This window comes from Oryctolagus cuniculus, chromosome 18 (genome assembly GCF_051225735.1).
Source record: "Oryctolagus cuniculus isolate XC-2025 breed Fujian yellow rabbit chromosome 18, ASM5122573v1, whole genome shotgun sequence".
Classification (NCBI taxonomy): domain Eukaryota; kingdom Metazoa; phylum Chordata; class Mammalia; order Lagomorpha; family Leporidae; genus Oryctolagus; species Oryctolagus cuniculus.
Genome location: NC_142884.1, coordinates 1,705,892 through 1,725,101, shown reverse-complemented (window position 1 = coordinate 1,725,101; position 19,210 = coordinate 1,705,892). Strand labels below are relative to the sequence as shown.

The 19,210-nt window shown below is 45.2% G+C and overlaps 1 protein-coding gene across 2 annotated transcripts; it reads left to right on the top strand.

Annotated features, from left to right (window-relative positions):
- The first annotated feature begins 4,761 nt into the window (after positions 1-4,761).
- Positions 4,762-11,796, top strand: LOC138846740 (ubiquitin carboxyl-terminal hydrolase 29-like). 2 transcript variants are annotated; one of them, XM_089319928.1, is made up of 3 exons: positions 4,762-4,818; positions 7,885-7,996; positions 8,518-11,796. In XM_089319928.1, exon 3 carries the CDS (start codon positions 8,901-8,903, stop codon positions 11,097-11,099), a length of 2,199 nt encoding a protein of 732 aa, XP_089176054.1. In that variant the 5' UTR covers positions 4,762-4,818; positions 7,885-7,996; positions 8,518-8,900; the 3' UTR covers positions 11,100-11,796. The 2 variants fall into 2 exon arrangements, with proteins under 2 accessions (XP_089176054.1, XP_069919424.2); XM_070063323.2 differs by having other exon boundaries at positions 4,764-4,818; positions 7,882-7,996.
- The last annotated feature ends 7,414 nt before the right edge of the window (positions 11,797-19,210 follow it).

Genomic DNA, 19,210 nt, shown 5'->3' with positions numbered 1-19,210 from the left:
AGACCAGGTTGCAGTTCCTGGCTTTACCCACTATGCCACAACGCCAGCCCCTACTCCACTTCTGATCTAGCTCCCTGCTGATGTGCACAGGAAAGCAGCAGAAGATGGCTCAACTACTCAGGCCCCTGTCGCCCATGTAGGAACCCTGGATGGAGTCCTAGGTTCCTGACTTTGGCCTGGCTCACCCCTAGCAATTGTGGCCATTTTAGGAGTGAAGCAGCACAAGAAAGATCTCCAGCTCTCTCTATCTGTAACTCTGCCTTTATACTAAAGAGATAAATCTTGGGCCAGCGCCATGGCTCACTTGCTTAATCCCCCACTTGCCTGTCAAAAAATAAACAAAATAAATAAAGCAAGTTGCCCCACCCAAAATAAAGATTTATTTTGTTTATTTTTTTGGGGGGTGCAACTTGCTTTATTAAACAGAAAACGGAATCTGTGTGGCATGGAAGGTGAGGTCCCTCCCTCCTTCCCTGCCTCCTTCCTTCCTTCCTAGCTTCCCTCCCCGCTTCCCTCTCTCCCTCACTGTTTTTTTTTAACTTTAAATTAGTAAACATAAAGTTCCAAAGTGCAGTTTATAGATTACAATGGCTTCCCTGCCCCCAATAACTTCCCTCCCCTCGCACCCCTCCCATCTCCCGCTCCCTCTTCCATTCACATCAAGATTCATTTTCAATTATCTTTATAGACACAAGATCGATTTAGTATCTATTAAGTAAAGATTTCATCAGTTTGTACCCACACAGAACATAAAGTGTAAACTACTGGTTCAGTACTAGTCATAGCATTAATTCACATTGGACAACACATTAATGACAGAGATCCCACATGGCCTAGCGGTTAGGATTCCTGGTTTTCACCCAGGCGGCCTGAGTTTGACTCCTGGGGTGGGAAGTTGAAAATAAATCTTTAAAAAATAATTTTTCAGAATACCAAAAACAATTCCATGGAGAATATAATTCAGTTAAACACCTGGACAGAAGAGACACTCCATTCTTTATCTGTGATGTACATTCAACACACTTGTATCTCAGCTCCCACACCACTTTGTTGTATATACTTGATAGCTAGTTGTTTAAAAATATTATTAGAGAAAAAGATAAGGCAAAGAGGAAAATATTTCATTCATATCTCTCCCATCAGTTATTATAAAACATCCTTAACATGTTAACATCATGACATATACACATCTCATTTTTTTTAGAAAAACACTTTTATTTGATTAAAAAGTACATGATTCCTATTAATTACATATTTCACCAAAGTGCGTAGACAGAAATAATCATCCTACTTCCCAAGAGTTCCTGTCTGTTAACAGTAAGCCAATGAAATTCCAGGCCTCTACTATTTCGAGTTCATACAAAGCAAGCTGGAGGGATAGATGGATGAGCGCATGTAAATATTTGGAACAAGATGTCATTAACTGAATGGGAACTCCATGAGGTCAGGGATTTTCTCTGCTGTGTTCCCTGCTACATCCTCCACCTACTTTTAGCAAGGTCTCTCACCTGGGGCTTTGTTAGTATTGGGGCTGGATAACTCTTCAATGCACAGGGTGGGGATGGCAACAGCATCTTCCTCTGTGTTTTCGATGAAGCAGCGTCCCTGGCAAGAACACCCTTTCAGTGTGGCAGCCAAACCATCTCCACACATTACCAGATGGCCGCTCAAGGGCAACACTGCCACCAGCTCAGAACCACTGACCTAGAAAACATGTGGCAAAAAAGAAAGGCTTGCTGAATGGATGAAGTGCTTGGAAAATCATTTAGGAGTAATTTTAAAAGTAAAGCAAACCCTGTGGCATAGCACATAAAGTGGCTGCCTGCAGTACCGGCATCCCATATGGACACCAGTTCAAGTCCTGCCTGTCCACTTCCCATCCAACTCTCTGCTATGGCCTGGGAAGGCAGTGAAAGATGGCCCAAGTCCTTGGGCCCCTGCACCCATGTGGGAGACCCAGAAGAAGCTCCTGGCTTTAGACAAGCTCAATTGTAGCTGATGTGGCCATCTGGGGATTGAACCAGCAGATGGAAGACCGAGCTCTCTCCTCTCCTCCCCTCCCCCTCTTCTTCTGCCTCTCTGTAACTCTGCCTTTCAAATAAAATATAAATCTTAACAAAAAGGGTTGGTGGCCGGTGCTGTAACACAGCAGGTTAAAGCCCTGGCCTGAGGCATTGACATCCCATATGGACGCTGGTTCTAGTCCTGGCTGCTCATCTTCTGATCCAGCTCTCTGCTGTGGCCTTGGAGAGAGAGCAGTAGAAGATGGCCCAAGTCCTTGGGCCCCTGCACCCACGTGGGAGACCTGGAGGAAGCTCCAGGCTCCTGGCTTCAGATCGGCTCAGCTCCAGCCATTGCAGCCCTCTGGCGAGTGAACCAGCGGATGGAAGACCTCTCTCTGTCTCTACCTCTCTATAGCTCTTTCAAATCAATACAATAAATCTTAAAACAAATTGAGCTAGCTGAGAAGTACACAAGGAGAAACACAAAGGAATAGGAGAATCCAGATCTGCTCTGTGCCCTCTACAATAATCCACACCCCGAGTCCAAGCATTTAGCTGACATGGGCCCACACCCGAGTTCAGAAAGGATGGGTGATCATGAGGAGCTGGGGTCGACCTGTCCATAGTAATCGAGTGAATTCCACGAGTTCAGCAGTAGCAAACAGGCAGAACCGTGTGCTGAGATTGCCATGCCAACCTTCAGGCCACATCAACTCCAGGAATTGGTGCTATGCCTGCGCAGAGCGACCCTCCGGTGACACTACCATCGCAGACTACATTTCCCTTAAGGTCCCATGGCGCGTCCTCCCGCAAGAGCTGCTGGGAAAGCCGCTGCTTGCAGAAGACTTGTGGTGGCCTTTGCCGGGGATTCCATTTTCCTGTAGGGGGCAGGGGGTGAAAATGAAGATGCTCGAAGCCTGAGAGTGGAAGTCCCGACCCCTTTTAATTTCTCTTTCTCGCTCTTCAGTGGGCCCCTCCTTCGTCAGTGTCTGAGCCAGCCCCCTGTGCACCTTCCCCAGCGCGGGCAGCCACCCCCGCGCGCCTCTCTGCTGCCCCAGCCAGCGCCCGCGGGGCCAGCACCACACAGCAGCCATGTCCGGAGGCTCGGGCTGGCAGCCCCGGCAGGCGCGGGGTCTGGGCTCTAGAAGGCTGGGAAGCGGAGGTCCGCTTGTGCTCTGGGGATTTCTGTTCCCTTCCTCTCTGAGTGAGGAAAAGTTTTATATAGTTGTAAAGACCGAGAATGGAAAGCACGCTGCAAGGAAAAGATAAAATGACCACCCCAGACTCAAGTGGGGTGACCACGAGGGCTGTAGTCAGCTGTTCCCATGTACTACACGAGTGAGGAAGGCGCAAGTGGGCGTAGGGTTGGCCAGACCATCCCACATGGGTGCCGGTTCTAGGCCCGGCCACCCCGCTGCGCATCCATCTACCTGCTGAGCTCGGTGCCTGGTCCGGCCTCCCGTGGGAGACCCGGATGGAGCCCCAGGGCCCTGGCTGTGGCCCCGCTGCGGCCCTGCCTGAGCCTGGCGGAGCCCTGGCGGATGCCCGGTGTGGCCCTGCAAGATGCCGCCGGAGCCCTGGTTGAGGCCTGGGTTGGCCCTGGCTGGGGCCTGGGTTCTTGCTGCTCAACTTGTGATTCTTATGTATATTTGCAATGATGTCCAAAGTTAAAATATGTGTCATAGAGGCGGGTGCCGTGGCTCCCTAGGTTAATCTTCTGCTTGCAGCGCCCCCATCCCATGTGGGCACCGGGTTCCAGAATCGGCTGCCACTCTTCCAGTCCAGGTCTCTGCTGTGGCCCGGGAAGGCAGTGGAGGATGGCCTGAGTGTTTGGGCCCCAGCACCCAAGTGGGAGACCCAGATGAAGCTCCTGGCTCCTGGCTTCAGATCGGTGCAACTCTGGCCGTTGTGGCCATTTGGGGGGTGAAGCAACGCAAGGAAGACCTTTCTCTCTCTTTCTCACTGCCTAACTATATCTGTGAAATAAAAAAAAATGGTGTCATAAACAAATACAGTAAAATACAGTTGTCTACTGCTAGCATTTTTTTTTGGGGGGGGGGGACAGGCAGAGTTAGCGAGAGAGACGGAGAGAAAGGTCTTCCTTCCGTTGGTTCACAATGCAAATGGCCAGTAGGGCTAGCACACTGTGCTGATCCAAAGCCAGGAGCCAGGTGCTTCCTCCTGGTCTCTCATGCAAGTGCAGAGCCCAAGCACTTGGGCCATCCTCCACTGCCTCTGGGCCACAGCAGAGAGCTGGACTTGAAGAGGAGCATTCAGGTCAGAACCGGCACCCCAACCGGGAATAGAACGCGGGGTGCTGTCGTCTCAGGCAGAGGACTAGCCTAGTGAGCCATGGCGCCAGAGCTAGCTAGCCTTTTTTAGGCATTTTATGCTTTTTAAAGATATATTTATTTTATTTGAACTTCAGAGTTACAGAAAGGCAGAGGCACGGGGGAGGGTGGGAGAGAGAGAGACAGGGAGAGATAGAGAGAGAGAGGGCTTCCATCCACTGGTTCACTCCCCAGATGGCCCAGATTCTGCAGCTGGGCTGATCCAGAGACAGGCCCTCCTCAGCTGCTTCCCAAGGCCAGGGCAGGGAGCAGGATGGGAAGCAGAGCCCTGGCCTCAGCCCCTGCACCACAACACCCACCCCTGCAGGCATTTTAAATTCATTGCCCTAGGGGATAGCCACACCTAAAAGGGTGTTTCCTGGGCGGGGCTGCCAGGGGTGTATAAATGAAAGGCGCTGGCTGACTGCACATCAGAGTTCTCATCCACTCCCACAGCGAGGACAGCAGCTCTCCACGTCCACACCGTGAGTTTGCTTCAGCCTGTCAGTGGGCTGTTTGGTGTGTGGGGGCGCTTCGAGAAGGTCCCGGGGCAGGAGGCATTGTGGCATCTTTAGCTGGCCTTTGGGATACTGGTGTGCAGATGGAGCCCTGGCTACTCCACTTCCTCTCCTGCCTCCTGATATTGGTTTGGAAAGCAGCAGATGGTGGCCCAAGTATTTGGGTCCCTGTCCCCATGTGGGAGACCTGGCTGGAGTTCCAAGCTCTTCGTTTTGGCCTGGCCCAGCCTTGGCTGTTGTGGCCATTTGAGGAGTGAACGGGAGATGAAAGGTATCTCTTGGGTCTCCCTCTCTGTCATTCTGCCTTTCCAGTGAATTAATAAATCTTTTAAGGACATGGAAATGCATATAATGAAAACATGCATGGATTTTTTAAAAGTTTATACAAAACCTTATCCCTTTTTTTGTTTTCATTTTTGTTTCTTTCTTTTTGTTTTAAAACCTCATCTTTGATGGTAGGCACTGTGGCTCGCTAGGCTAATCCTCTGCCTGCAGCACATGTACCCCCGGTTCTAGTCCCGGTTGGGGTTCTGGATTCTGTCCCGGTTGCCCCTCTTCCAGGCCAGCTCTCTGCTGTGGCCCGGGAAGGCAGTGGAGGATGGCCCAAGTGCTTGGGTCCTGCACCCGCATGGGAGACCAGGTGGAAGCACCTGGCTCCTGGCTTCAGATCGGCACATTTCACTGGCCGTAGCGACCGTTTTGGGGGTGAACCAATGGAAGGAAAACCTTTCTCTCTGTCTCTCTCTCTCTCTCACTGTCTAACTCTGCCTGTCAAAAAATAATAAAATTTGTCTTTTCATTCCATTTTCTATGAGCTTTTTGAAGAGCACTCATAGGCACTCAGAGAATGTGAGACTACATTTATTTCCCTCGAAGGATAATCAGTTATTGTCTGAGGGGGTTTATCTTCCACCATTGATGGGGATGAATTATTAAATTAGCAGGTCTTGATTCTGGGTTTTGCTTTTGGAATAGTTTTTAATTTTCTGTGACCTTAGATTCTGGCATTTCCAGAAGGGAACGTGCACTTAAAATGCAAATGATGGGGGGCCAGCCTTGTAGTGCAGGGCAATAACCCTCTTCCTGTAACACTGGCATCCCATATGGGTGCTGGTTCAAGTCCTGGCCATTCTTAACACCAATCCAACAAGCAAACTGTAAACAATACATGATGAAGGCTACTCATCTTTTGGTATCATTTCGGGATGCAACTGGAGATCTCTAATCCTTATGATTCCCCCTTCCCTTAAATTTAAGATTCAGTGAGAAGAAACATCCCCTATGAAAAAACAAAGTCATTTCTCACAAGCACAGTGATAGGAGGATGAAATACAGGGCCTCTGGGTTCATACTGTAGTCGCTATGGGTACACAATGCAGGTGTTAGTATCTCTCAGAAAATTGAAGATGCATTAACTATTTGTTAAAGACTTACTTGTTTTTTATTTATTTTGAAAGAGTTACAGAGAGAGAGAGAGAGGAGGTCTTCCATTAGCTGGTTTACTCCCCAAATGGCTGTGACAGCCGGAGCTGAGCTGTATGGCTGTGTGAGAGCCATTCTTACCAGGGGAGGGAGAGATGTCTCCTCATTGTGGTTTGATTTGCATTTCCCTGATGGCTAGTGATCCTGAACATTTCTTCATGTGTCTGTTGGCCATTTGGATATCCTCTTTTGAAAATGTCAGTTGAAGCCCTTGGCCCATCTCTTAACTGGGTTGTGTGTTTTGTTGTGGTGCAGTTTTATGATCACAACAGTGCTGTTGTTGCAATCCCGTTTCACTTATGTGACACTAAGACCCAGGAAGCTTGAGTTTCAAGCTTCCTGTTCCAAGAGCAGTAAATAAGAAACCAGTCTCTGACTTCTAGCAGCTGGAATGTATATTGTATGATCATAGTGTATCCTCCTTGTTGCCTGTTTGTCAACAGAAAAAAACAACAAGAAGAAGCAAACATGCTTAAAGTTCTAGGTCTTTCAAATAAATAAATTTTAAAATTCTAATTGTGGCAGAGCTCCAAAAATCTCCTCACCACCAAGACTGTGGCTGTATTAATCCAATCTATGTGATTGGGAAGGGCTGGATTTAGAAAGGTATTTAGAGGTAATCTCATTATCACACTGGATTTCCTCCTTGGTTTAATCAACTTTTAAGACATTTGAGCGCCAGGTGCCTGGGGTCACTAGGCTAATCCTCTCCCTGCAGCACTGGAACCCTGGGTTCTAGTCCCGGTTGGAGCGCCGGATTCTCTCCTGGTTGCTCCTCTTCCAGTCCAGCTCTCTGCTGTGGTGTGGAAGGCCGTGGAGGATGGCACAAGAGCTTGGGCCCTACACCTGCATGAGAGTCCAGGAGGAAGCACCTGGCTGCTGGCTTCGGATCAGCTCAGTGTGCTGGCTGTATTGGCAATTTGGGGGCTGAACCAACGGAAAAGGAAGACCTTTCTCTCTCTCTCTCTCTCTCTCTGTCTAACTCGGCATGTCAAAAATAAAAAATGAAGAAAAATTAAGAAAAAAAGGAAGTTGTGAAAATTCATCAGGTGTATCTGAAAAAAATGTACAAAAAAAAGTCATTGGAGGGTGTTGCATTGCCATTTGCTTTCTTGTCTTTAGAAACTTTTATTTATTTGACAGGCACAGTTACAGAGAGAGGGAGAAACAGAGATCCTCCATCCACTGGTTCTCTTCCCAGAGGGCCATGGGGGCCAGGCCTGGGGCAGGCTGAAGCCAGGAGCCCAGAGCCTCTTCCAGATCCCACACGTGGTGTGGGTGCAGGAGCCCAAACACTTGGGCCATCTTTCTCTCCCTTCTCAGGCGCACCAGCAGGGAGCTAGATTGGAAGTGGAGCAGCTGGGTCTCAAAGTGGCACCCATAGAGGATGCTGGTGTTGCATGTGGTGGTTTAACCCACTATGCCAAAACACTAGCCTCTGCATTTGCTTTCTACCAGATAGTGAAATCAAACAACAGAAGATGTGGTTGGGAATCCACCGGTGATGACATAAAACTCACTTTTTGAGATTTCCTATTTTTCTTTCAGCAGCCTTGGCACTCAGGATTCTACTTGCAGTGTGGCCACAGACAACTCTCCAAAGAGTCAATTCCCTTGAATTCTGACTCAAGTGTCTTTGGCCGGAACTGAGAATGGACAACAGGTAATATCTTTTTTTCTGTAGTTTCCTTTGAATTTTTTTTTTCATTTGCTTTTTCTGACATCAGAATGTTGGAAAGACACAGACATTCTAGGCTGCTTAGAAAGACATAGGCAAATGGGTGAGGGGAGGGAGAAGAATTAAGAAAGTCATTTTAAATTTTCATTGCATTTGAAAGGCAGAGAGAGAGATCTTCCATCTACTGGTTCAGTCCTCAAATGCCTGCAACCATCAGGGCTGGGCCAGGCTAAAGCCAGGAGCCCAGAACTAGTGCACGTTTCCACACAGGTGGTAGAGTCCCAAATAATTGAACCTCACGTGCTACCTCGGAGGGTCTGCATTATGCTGTGTCTCTCTCTTCATGTTTCTCTTCGCCTACCCTCCTCAATTTTCATGAAAAGCTCACCATCTTAATTCTGTTTTCATACTCCTTGCATGAAATGGCTGCTTGCATGCTCAGCATTTACTCAAGTCCCCACTGTAGCTACATTTCTATTAAAATGTCCGTGTGTCTTTTTCTTTAGGGTACATGCGTTGTATTTGTAAACAAAGAACATCCCCTCACAAAGTGCATGGTTTTGTGCAGACGTGGAACAAGAGGACTGGACCTAGTATGTTGAAAGAACCCATCACAGAAACAGTGGAAAGGGAAAAGGATATTCAACTGATTTTCATGTTTCAAGGTGGAAAACCTATAGATAAGAGGTTTTTCCCTAGACATTAATATTCTAGAATGTTTTAGACATTATGGAGAAAGACAAAATGGCCTGTGTCTGACCTTCTGGAAAAAAACCTGTGTCTTGGCAAACTCTCTCGCACACATACTGAACGGTTGCAGATCTTGCTGGACATCATTCGTCAGAACAAACATCAGTGGCCCATTAAATCGGAAAGTTATTGGGGTGTCATGGAGAGCATGAATGGGTACACAGAGCCTGACAAAACTCCATCTTCCAATGTATGTCGTGTGCCAAGTGCTGAGACCTTCACTACAGAAGAAGGAAGTGGAACAACGTTCCCCCAGCAGTTGCTGGGCAAATCGCCAATGCTTGCCAAACAAGGGTTACCAGAAAAGAAAGATAGGAAGAGAAAACCAACACTGTCGTCCAGTCTAGATACGGATGAAGGCTTCCTGGAAGAAAATGAGAGTGTGCCAAGCAAGAAATTCAAGAAAGATTCCTTGAAAGATCTAGAAAAGGATGGAAGTTCGAAACATGGACCTTCCCTCAGGACCGCCTCTCCTGGAAATTCTCCCCTGGATGAGACTGTTCTTTCTCCTCAGAGTGTGTCTGACAAAAGTCTGCTATTGCCATCGGTACCAGAACGTGCCCAGGACGACCCACAACACGATCAAGACCAATTGTGCCTTGACTCTCACCCAGAGCAACTGCAGCAGGGCTTCCCCAATTTGGGAAACACCTGTTACATGAACTCAATTTTACAGTCACTCTATGCAATTCCATCATTTGCTGATGGCTTACTAGGACAAGGTATTCCATGGGAGAACATTCCTTCTGACGTGCTTATTATGCCTTTAAGTATGTTGCTTGCTTTGAAAGATATTTGTAATCTAGAGACTAGCCAAGACCTACTCAGAGATATTAAAAATGCTATCTCAGCTGTTGCAGAAATATTCTCGGGCAACATGCAGAACGATGCTCATGAATTCTTATGTCAGTGTTTAGACCAGCTGAAAGGCGATTTTGAAAAAGTAAACACCATTTGGAAAACGAGGAGGGAGGCTGGAGATGAAAATTCACCTCCAGAGTTGTTTGCTGGTGATGCTGCCACCAAAGTGTTTGTTTGTCCAGTTGCTTCCAATTTTGAATTTGAATTGCAGGACTACGTGATTTGCAAAGCCTGTGGTCAAGTTGTTGTCGTGATAGAGCCTGGTAATTGTATCTCCATCAACCTACACCCAAAACCAAAAGCATCCCCTTTGTCCCTTCAAAATTGTTTTGATCTTTTCTTTACAACAGAAGAATGTGAGCGCCTCTGTGAAATGTGTAACCACAAGAAGGCTGTGGTGATGCATAAATTTGGCAGGCTACCCAGAGTCTTCATTGTTCATCTGAAACGCTACAGTTTGAGTGACACTTACGTGCTAATGAAGGATGACCAACAAGTTCTTATTCCCAAATATTTGAGTTTATCCTCTAATTGCAATGAAGACACCAGACCACCACTTCCCTTGGATAGTAATGCACCTGTGTTGGACCCCGAAGTACTGAACCTCACCCAAGAGGTTAATTCTGAGAGAGTCAGCCCATGCACATCATCTGTGAAGCTGACCTGGCAATCCAGTGACTCTTCAGTTCTGCATGTTGCACCAGACGAAGATGCTGAACAAAACACACCTCAGAGAATTTGGCAAGCCAGGCCAAAGGAGCAGCAGCAGAGTGACCTAGCAAGTGGCTCAAATCTGGAGTCCAAACTGGGCAACGCAAGAGATAGGGAAGTCAGAGAAATGGAGATGCTGGCAGCTGCCTCAGTGATGGATCAGGGAGACATCTCTCTTCTTATGATCTGTGAAGATGAAAGTAATCCTATAAACAACCCAGACAGAGGACTTGAAGAAGTTTGTTGTCAAGAGGAGCCTGAAAATCCAGAACCCAAGGACGATGAGAAAACCAGTACATTGGTAGAGTTAGATTTTGATCATGTTAGTGAGTCTTCAAAAGATCTTTGTGACTACGAAAAACATAAGATTTCAGAAGGATTGAGTGGCATGGTTGAGCAGCTGCACGAATCTGTTACCAAAGACATCGTGGGCACCATAGCTAAGGTCAAGGAACCAAAAGGAAGCATGCAAATGGGAGATGCTCTTCATTCTTACCGACTGATCAGCGTCATCAGCCACATAGGGAACTCCCCGTGTGCAGGCCATTACATCAGCGACGTGTATGACTTTCAGAAGCAGGCCTGGTTCACGTATAGTGATCTGAGGGTGGCAGAAATCCCAGAGGCCATGGTGCAGGAGGCAAGGCTTCACAGTGGGTACATCTTTTTTTACATGCACAATGACATTTTTGAGGCACTTGTGAGCAAGGCAGAGAAGTCCCAGCTAACCAGCCAACAGGAAGAGGTGTTCCTTCCAGGAGAATAAGAGGGCTCCTGAAGACACAAGGAGCTCAGGACAAAGATCAAGGGCTGGTCTTGTGGTGCGAATGCCAGGCTGGTGGAGTGGCATAGCTGCTTCAGCCACCCCTTGGGAAGCACGTAGCCTGTCCTGGAGTGCCAGTTTGAGGTCCAATACCTCTGCTTCTGATCCAGCATTCTTACTAATGTGCGCGGGAAAGCAACAGAAGACGGCCTGCGTCCTTGAGCCTCTGCCACACACGTGGGAGACCACAGTGGAGTTCCTGGCTCCTGGCTTCAGCATGGCCCAGCCCTGGCTGTTGGGGCCATTTGGGGAGTGAGCCAGTGGATGAAAGATCGCTCTCATTCTCTCTGTTGTGCCTTTTACAGCAATAAATCGTCTTATATAAAATAAGATGGAAGATCCACAAGACTCATACATAACTCAGGCTAGGTTGCATGATTCTCTCCTACAAGATTAAAATGGCACTTGTCATGTTCTAATGCAGTCGTTTTCCAAGTGTTGCTGTGCAATCAATGTCACAGCAGCAAAGAGGATCTGATCAGAAATGACAATTTTGAGACCTCTCCAATCCAACTGACTCAGAAACTGCAAATGCGGACCAGAAATCTGATGGACATTATGATGCCCATGAACTTTTGAGAAGCACAATCATAGTGTGTAGAGTACCTAGGTTTTATTTTGCTGAATCTGCTGCTGGGGTGTGTGTGTGTGTGTCTGTGTGTGTGTGTGTCTGTGTGTGTGTATTTATTTAAAGGATTTTAATTATAATTTTAAGCTTCTTGAACTCACGTATGTCTGTTTTGTAAGCTTATTGAAATAAATACCCAAACAATGCAAGTACCATTAACTGGCTTCCACGTGTGTTTGTAACTCCTCACTGGAACAATTTGCTACCTAGCAAGCAACTGTATTTCCATATCCTCCCAGGAGCTGCAAGGTAGAACTTCAGGCTTACATGAGCAATGCAGTTAATGATATGATGAGGACAGGCACTGTGGCTCAGTGGGTTAAGACACTGCTTGGGGTGTTTGCATCCCCTCTTGGAGTTCCCGGGATTGAATGCCACCTCTGCTTCTGAGTCAGCTTCCTGCTAATACACATTCTGGGAGACAGTAGATACTGGCTGCAGGACTTGGGTTCCTGCCACCCACGTAAGAGAACTGGATGGATGTCCTGCCTCCTGGCTTCAGCCTGGCCCAGCCTCAGCAGCAGTAGGCATCTGGGGAGTGAATCAATAGAAAGAGGATCAATCCATCTCTCTCCCTCCTTCCCTCCCTCCTCTCTTCCTTCCTCTAGTCCCTCGCACACATCACTTTACCTTTGGAATAAATGAATTAAAACTGCAAAAGTGGTTTTATAATTAAACACTATGTAAAATGGGGCCGGTGTTGTGGTACAGTAGGTTAAGCCACTGCCTGCAATGCTAGCATCCCATATACCTAGCTAGAGTTCTATCTGCGCCACTCCCAATCCAGCTCCCTGCAGATGTGCCTGGAAAAGCAGAAGATGCCCCAAGTGCTTAGGTCCCTGCTGCACATGTGGGAAACCTGGGTGGAATTCCAGGCTCCTGACTTCAGCTCGGCCTAACCCCAACTCTTGTGGCCATTTGGGGAGTGAATCAGCAGAAAGAAGATCTTTCTGTCTTCCTCTGTCTCTCTGCCCCTGCACCCACCTGGAAGACTCAGATGAAGCTCCAGGCTTCAAACTGGCCCAGCTCCAGCCATTGTGGCCATTGGGGAATTAATCAGGAAGTGGAAGACCTCTCTCTGTCTCTTTCTCTCTCTCTCTGGACCCCTGTCTTTCAAATAACCTTTAAAAAAAAAGGAAGGGATGGAGGGAAAGAGGGAGGAAAGAAGAAGGAAATAGTGATGAGCAATCATTTTCTCTTGGTCACACTTCAGTTGGGTTCTTTGCGAACTCACTCATGTTTGGAACAGTACTTCTCAATGTTGGCATGGTTGATTGGTTAGTTTGTACTTTGGTGTAGTGGGCTGTCCTACTTAGTAAGATTTCTGACCTCAATCCACTAGATATCAGTATAATCTAGTCATGCCATCAAACCCTGTTGAACATCTACCAGGGCTGCAATCACCCTGATTGATGGTTTCTTCCCCCATCACAGTACCCCACATATCATTTGGAGTGATTGAGCAGTACTTTTTAAAAGAAGTATTCAAGGTGGGGCGGAGCCAAGATGGCGGAATAGTGAGGGTGCACACCTATAGTCCGGGAAAATTTAGTTGAATAAAAGGGGAGTTATGGTAGCCGCAGAAAAAAGAACTAGGAAAATATTGCAGGGGAAACCCTTCTGGATGGAGTGGCCATGAATCGGAGGACCTACTGGGAGAACAAGGTCGCCCACTGCGCAGAAGCCAAGTCGCGGGACCCAGCCACGGAAGCCCCAGGGTCTGCGCGCCAGTGCTCAAATGTGAGTGCATGCCACACAGACAACAGCGGGGAGACTTGGGATGCTCAGGGCTCCGAGTCCACACATCGGCGCTGGAAGGGGAGGTGAGCTCAATAACCCGAGACATTGGTGGGAAAACGGGGGTCAGAATCTAGAGGGGGGCCGGAAAGTGCAGCAAACTCACTACCGGAAAGAAGGAAAAAAAAAGCTTCGGGGTTTCTCTTCCCCCTAACCTTGCAAAGGTTACAAGGCTGCAAGGCTTGAAGAATTCCCAAGAGACAAAGAGCAGGCCCCCTCTCTGGATTTACATATCAATGGGGGAGAGCTAAGGAACTGAGTCACTACAATTCAGTAGCCTAGGCAACCCAGTGGGAGTCCAGAGGAGCCAAAGACTGGAAGGGAAATACCATCAATTCTGCAGAGCCATGCCATGCGGTGTTACTTACCCCCTGAATAAATAAAATACATAAATAAATAAAAAGAGAGAGATTTACCACGCATAACCTGAGGGTGTCACCTTTGCACACCCTTAACCAGGAAGAACCAGGCAGAGCTCTCAGGCCGCACCCATCTCAAGCCTCCAAGGCTCCTCCAACAGCAGGCAGTCCACTTAACACGGACACAGTAAAAAAAAAAAATGCACAGTGAAGCAAGAATTAACTATGCCGAGTAACAAACACAGAAATCGAGGGAACAAGATCAATGATGACACTATGATGCCTCCAAATAAGCAAAACACCCCAAGCCAAGAGTATGAAGATGATGAGATAGAAGAAATGCAAGATACGGATTTCAAAAAATTTATGATAAGAACATTTAGAAGTTTTCAAAAGCAAATCCTTGAACTACAGAAATCCTTAATGGACAAGATTGAAAATCTCTCTCGTGAAAATGAAATTTTAAGGAAGAGTCAAAATGAAACTCAGAAACTAGTAGAACAGGAAAGTGTGATAGTGAAGAGAAATCAAAATGAAATGAAGAGCTCAATAGATCAAATGACAAACACATTAGAAAGCCTTAAAAACAGAATGGGTGAAGCAGAAGAGAGAATATCGGACTTAGAAGACAGAGCACAGGAAAGGATAAGGTCAGACCAAAGAAAAGAAGAGGAAATTAGAAATCTAAAAAATATTGTTGGGAATCTACAGGATACTATTAAAAAAACCAACATTCGCGTTCTAGGAGTTCCTGAAGGCATGGAGAGACAGAAAGGATTGGAAGGCCTTTTTAGTGAGATACTAGCAGAGAACTTTCCAGGTTAGGAGAAGGACAGAGATATCCAAGTACAGGAAGCTCATAGAACCCCCAATAAACATGACCAAAAGAGATCCTCACCACGACACGTGGTAATTAAACTTACCACAGTGAAACATAAAGAAAAGATCCTAAAATGTGCAAGAGAGAAACGTCAGATTACTCTCAGAGGATGTCCAATCAGACTCACAGCAGACTTCTCATCAGAAACACTACAGGCTAGGAGGGAATGGCGAGACATAGCACAGGTGCTAAGAGAGAAAAATTGCCAGCCCAGAATATTATATCCTGCCAAGCTCTCATTTGTGAATGAAGGTGAAATAAAGACCTTTCATAGCAAACAGAAATTGAAAGACTTTGTGGCCACTCGTCTGGCCCTGCAAAAGATACTTAAAGATGTGCTACACTCAGAAACACAGAAACACGGCCATCAATATGAAAGAAGGGAAAGGAAGAACACCTACCAGTAAAAGAGCATGGGAAGCTCAAAGCATATACTAGAAAATATTTCCGGGAAAATGGCAGGGCAAAGTCACTAGGTATCAATAGTCACATTGAACATTGATGGTCTGAATTCTTCAGTTAAAAGACACCATTTGGCTGACTGGCTCAAAGAACACAACCCAACTATTTGTTGCCTACAAGAAACACATCTCTCTAACAAAGAGGCATGCAGACTGAAAGTGAAAGGTTGGAAAAAGATATTCCATGCCAACAGAAACCAAAAAAAAAAAAGCAGGTGTAGCCATATTAATATCAGACAAAATAAACTTTAATACAAAAACTGTTAAGAGAGACAAAGAGGGACACTATATAATGATTAAGGGTTCAATTCAACAGGAAGATGTAACTATTATAAATGTATATGCACCTAATTACAGGGCACTGGTCTATTTAAAAGATATGTTAAGGGACTTAAAGGGAGATTTAGATTCCAATACAATAGTACTGGGGGACTTCAATACTCCACTCTCAGAAATAGACAGATCATCCGGACAGAAGATCAACAAGGAAACAGCAGATTTAATTGACACTATTGCCCAAATGGATCTAACAGATATCTACAGAACTTTCAACCCTACATCTACAGACTTCACATTCTTCTCAGCAGTGCATGGAACCTTCTTCTCTAGGATTGATCACATACTAGGCCATAAAGCAAGTCTCAGCAAATTTAAAAGAATTAGAATCATACCATGCAGCTTCTCAGACCACAGCGGAATGAAGCTGGAAATTAGCAACTCAGGAAACCCCAGAAAGTATGAAAACACATGGAGACTGAACAACATGCTCCTGAATGAACACTGGGTCATTCAAGAAATCAAAAGAGAAATCAAAAACTTTCTGGAAGTAAATGAAGACAACAACACAACATATCAAAACTTATGGGATACAGCAAAAGCAGTACTGAGAGGCAAATTTAGAGGAATAGGTGCCTATATCAAGAAATTGGAAAGGTACCAAATAAATGAGCTTTCCGCTCACCTCAAGGACCTAGAAAAACTGCAGCAAACCAAACCCAAATCTAGTAGGAGAAGAGAAATAATTAAAACCAGAGAAGAAATTAACAGGATTGAATCCAAAAAAACATTACAAAGAATCAGCCAAGCGAGAAGCTGGTTTTTTGAAAAAATAAACAAAATTGACACCCCATTGGCCCAACTAACTAAAAAAAGAAGAGAAAAGACCCAAATCAATAAAATCAGAGATGAAAAAGGAAACGTAACAACAGACACCACAGAAATAAAAAGAATCATCAGAAATTACTACAAGGACCTGTATGCCAGCAAACAGGAAAACCTATCAGAAATGGATAGATTCCTGGACACATGCAATCTACCAAAATTGAACCATGAAGACATCGAAAACCTAAATAGACCCATAACTGAAACAGAAATTGAAACAGTAATAAAGGCCCTCCCAACAAAGGAAAGCCCAGGACCAGATGGATTCACTGCTGAATTCTACCAGACATTTAAAGAAGAACTTATCCCATTTCTTCTCAAACTATTCAGAACAATCGAAAAAGAGGGAATCCTCCCAAATTCTTTCTATGAAGCCAGCATCACCTTAATCCCTAAGCCAGAGAAAGATGCAGCACTGAAAGAAAATTACAGACCAATATCCCTGATGAACATAGACGCAAAAATCCTCAATAAAATTCTGGCCAATAGAGTACAACAACACATCAGGAAAATCATCCACCCAGACCAAGTGGGATTCATCCCTGGTATGCAGGGATGGTTCAACATTCGCAAATCAATCAATGTGATTCACCACATTAACAGACTGCAAAAGAAAAACCATATGATTATCTCAATTGATGCAGAGAAAGCATTTGATAAAATTCAACACCCTTTCATGATGAAAACTCTAAGCAAATTGGGTATAGAAGGAACATTCCTCAATATAATCAAAGCAATTTATAAAAAACCCACAGCCAGCATCCTATTGAATGGGGAAAAGTTGGAAGCATTTCCACTGAAATCTGGCACCAGGCAGGGATGCCCACTCTCACCACTGCTATTTAACATAGTTCTGGAAGTTTTAGCCAGAGCCATCAGACAAGAAAAAGAAATCAAAGGAATACAAATCAAGAAGGAAGAAATCAAACTATCCCTCTTTGCAGACGATATGATTCTGTACTTACAGGATCCAAAGAACTCTACTAAGAGACTATTGGAACTCATAGAGGAGTTTGGCAAAGTAGCAGGATATAAAATCAATGCACAAAAATCAACAGCCTTTGTATACACAAGCAATGCCATGACTGAGAAAGAACTGCTAAGATCAATCCCATTCACAATAGCTACAAAAACAATCAAATACCTTGGAATAAACTTAACCAAGGACGTTAAAGATCTCTACGATGAGAATTTCAAAACCTTAAAGAAAGAAATAGAAGAGGATACCAAAAAATGGAAACATCTTCCATGCTCATGGATTGGAAGAATCAACATCATCAAAATGTCCATTCTCCCAAAAGCAATTTATAGATTCAATGCAATCCCAATCAAGATACCAAAGACATTCTTCTCAGATCTAGAAAAAATGATGCTGAAATTCATATGGAGGCACAAGAGACCTCGAATAGCTAAAGCAATCTTGTACAACAAAAACAAAGCCGGAGGCATCACAATACCAGACTTCAGGACATACTACAGGGCAGTTGTAATCAAAACAGCATGGTACTGGTACAGAAACAGATGGATAGACCAATGGAACAGAATTGAAACACCAGAAATCAATCCAAACATCTACAGCCAACTTATATTTGATCAAGGATCTAAAACTAATTCCTGGAGCAAGGACAGTCTATTCAATAAATGGTGCTGGGAAAACTGGATTTCCACGTGCAGAAGCATGAAGCAAGACCCCTACCTTACACCTTACACAAAAATCCACTCAACGTGGATTAAAGACCTAAATCTACGTCCTGATACCATTAAGTTATTAGAGAACATTGGAGAAACCCTTCAAGATATTGGCACAGGCAAAGAATTTCTGGAAAAGACCCGGGAGGCACAGGCAGTCAAAGCCAAAATCAACTATTGGGATTGCATCAAATTGAGAAGTTTCTGTACTGCAAAAGAAACAGTCAGGAGAGTGAAGAGACAACCGACAGAATGGGAAAAAATATTTGCAAACTATGCAACAGATAAAGGGTTCATAACCAGAATCTACAAAGAGAGCAAGAAACTCCACAAAAACAAAACCAACAACCCACTTAAGAGATGGGCCAAGGACCTCAATAGACATTTTTCAAAAGAGGAAATCCAAATGGCCAACAGGCACATGAAAAAATGTTCAAGGTCACTAGCAATCAGGGAAATGCAAATCAAAAGCACAATGAGGTTTCACCTCACCCCGGTTAGAATGGCTCACATACAGAAATCTACCAACAACAGATGCTGGCGAGGATGTGGGGAAAAAGGGACACTAACCCACTGTTGGTGGGAATGCAAACTGGTCAAGCCACTGTGGAAATCAGTCTGGAGATTCCTCAGAAACCTGAATATAACCCTACCGTTCGACCCAGCCATCCCACTCCTTGGAATTTACCCAAAGGAGTTTAAATTGACAAACAAAAAAGCGGTCTGCACCCTAATGTTTATTGCAGCACAATTCACAATAGCCAAGACCTGGAACCAACCTAAATGCCCATCAACGGTAGACTGGATAAAGAAATTATGGGATATGTATTCTTTAGAATACTATACCGCAGTAAGAAACAACGAAATCCAGTCATTTGCAACAAAATGGAGGAATCTGGAACACATCATGCTGAGTGAAGTAAGCCAGTCCCAAAGGGACAAATACCATATGTTCTCCCTGATCGGTGACAACTGACTGAACACCAAAAAGGAAACCTCCTGAAGTGAAATGGACACTATGAGAAATGGTGACTTGATCAGCATAGCCCTGACTGTTAATGGACAACTTAATACATTAT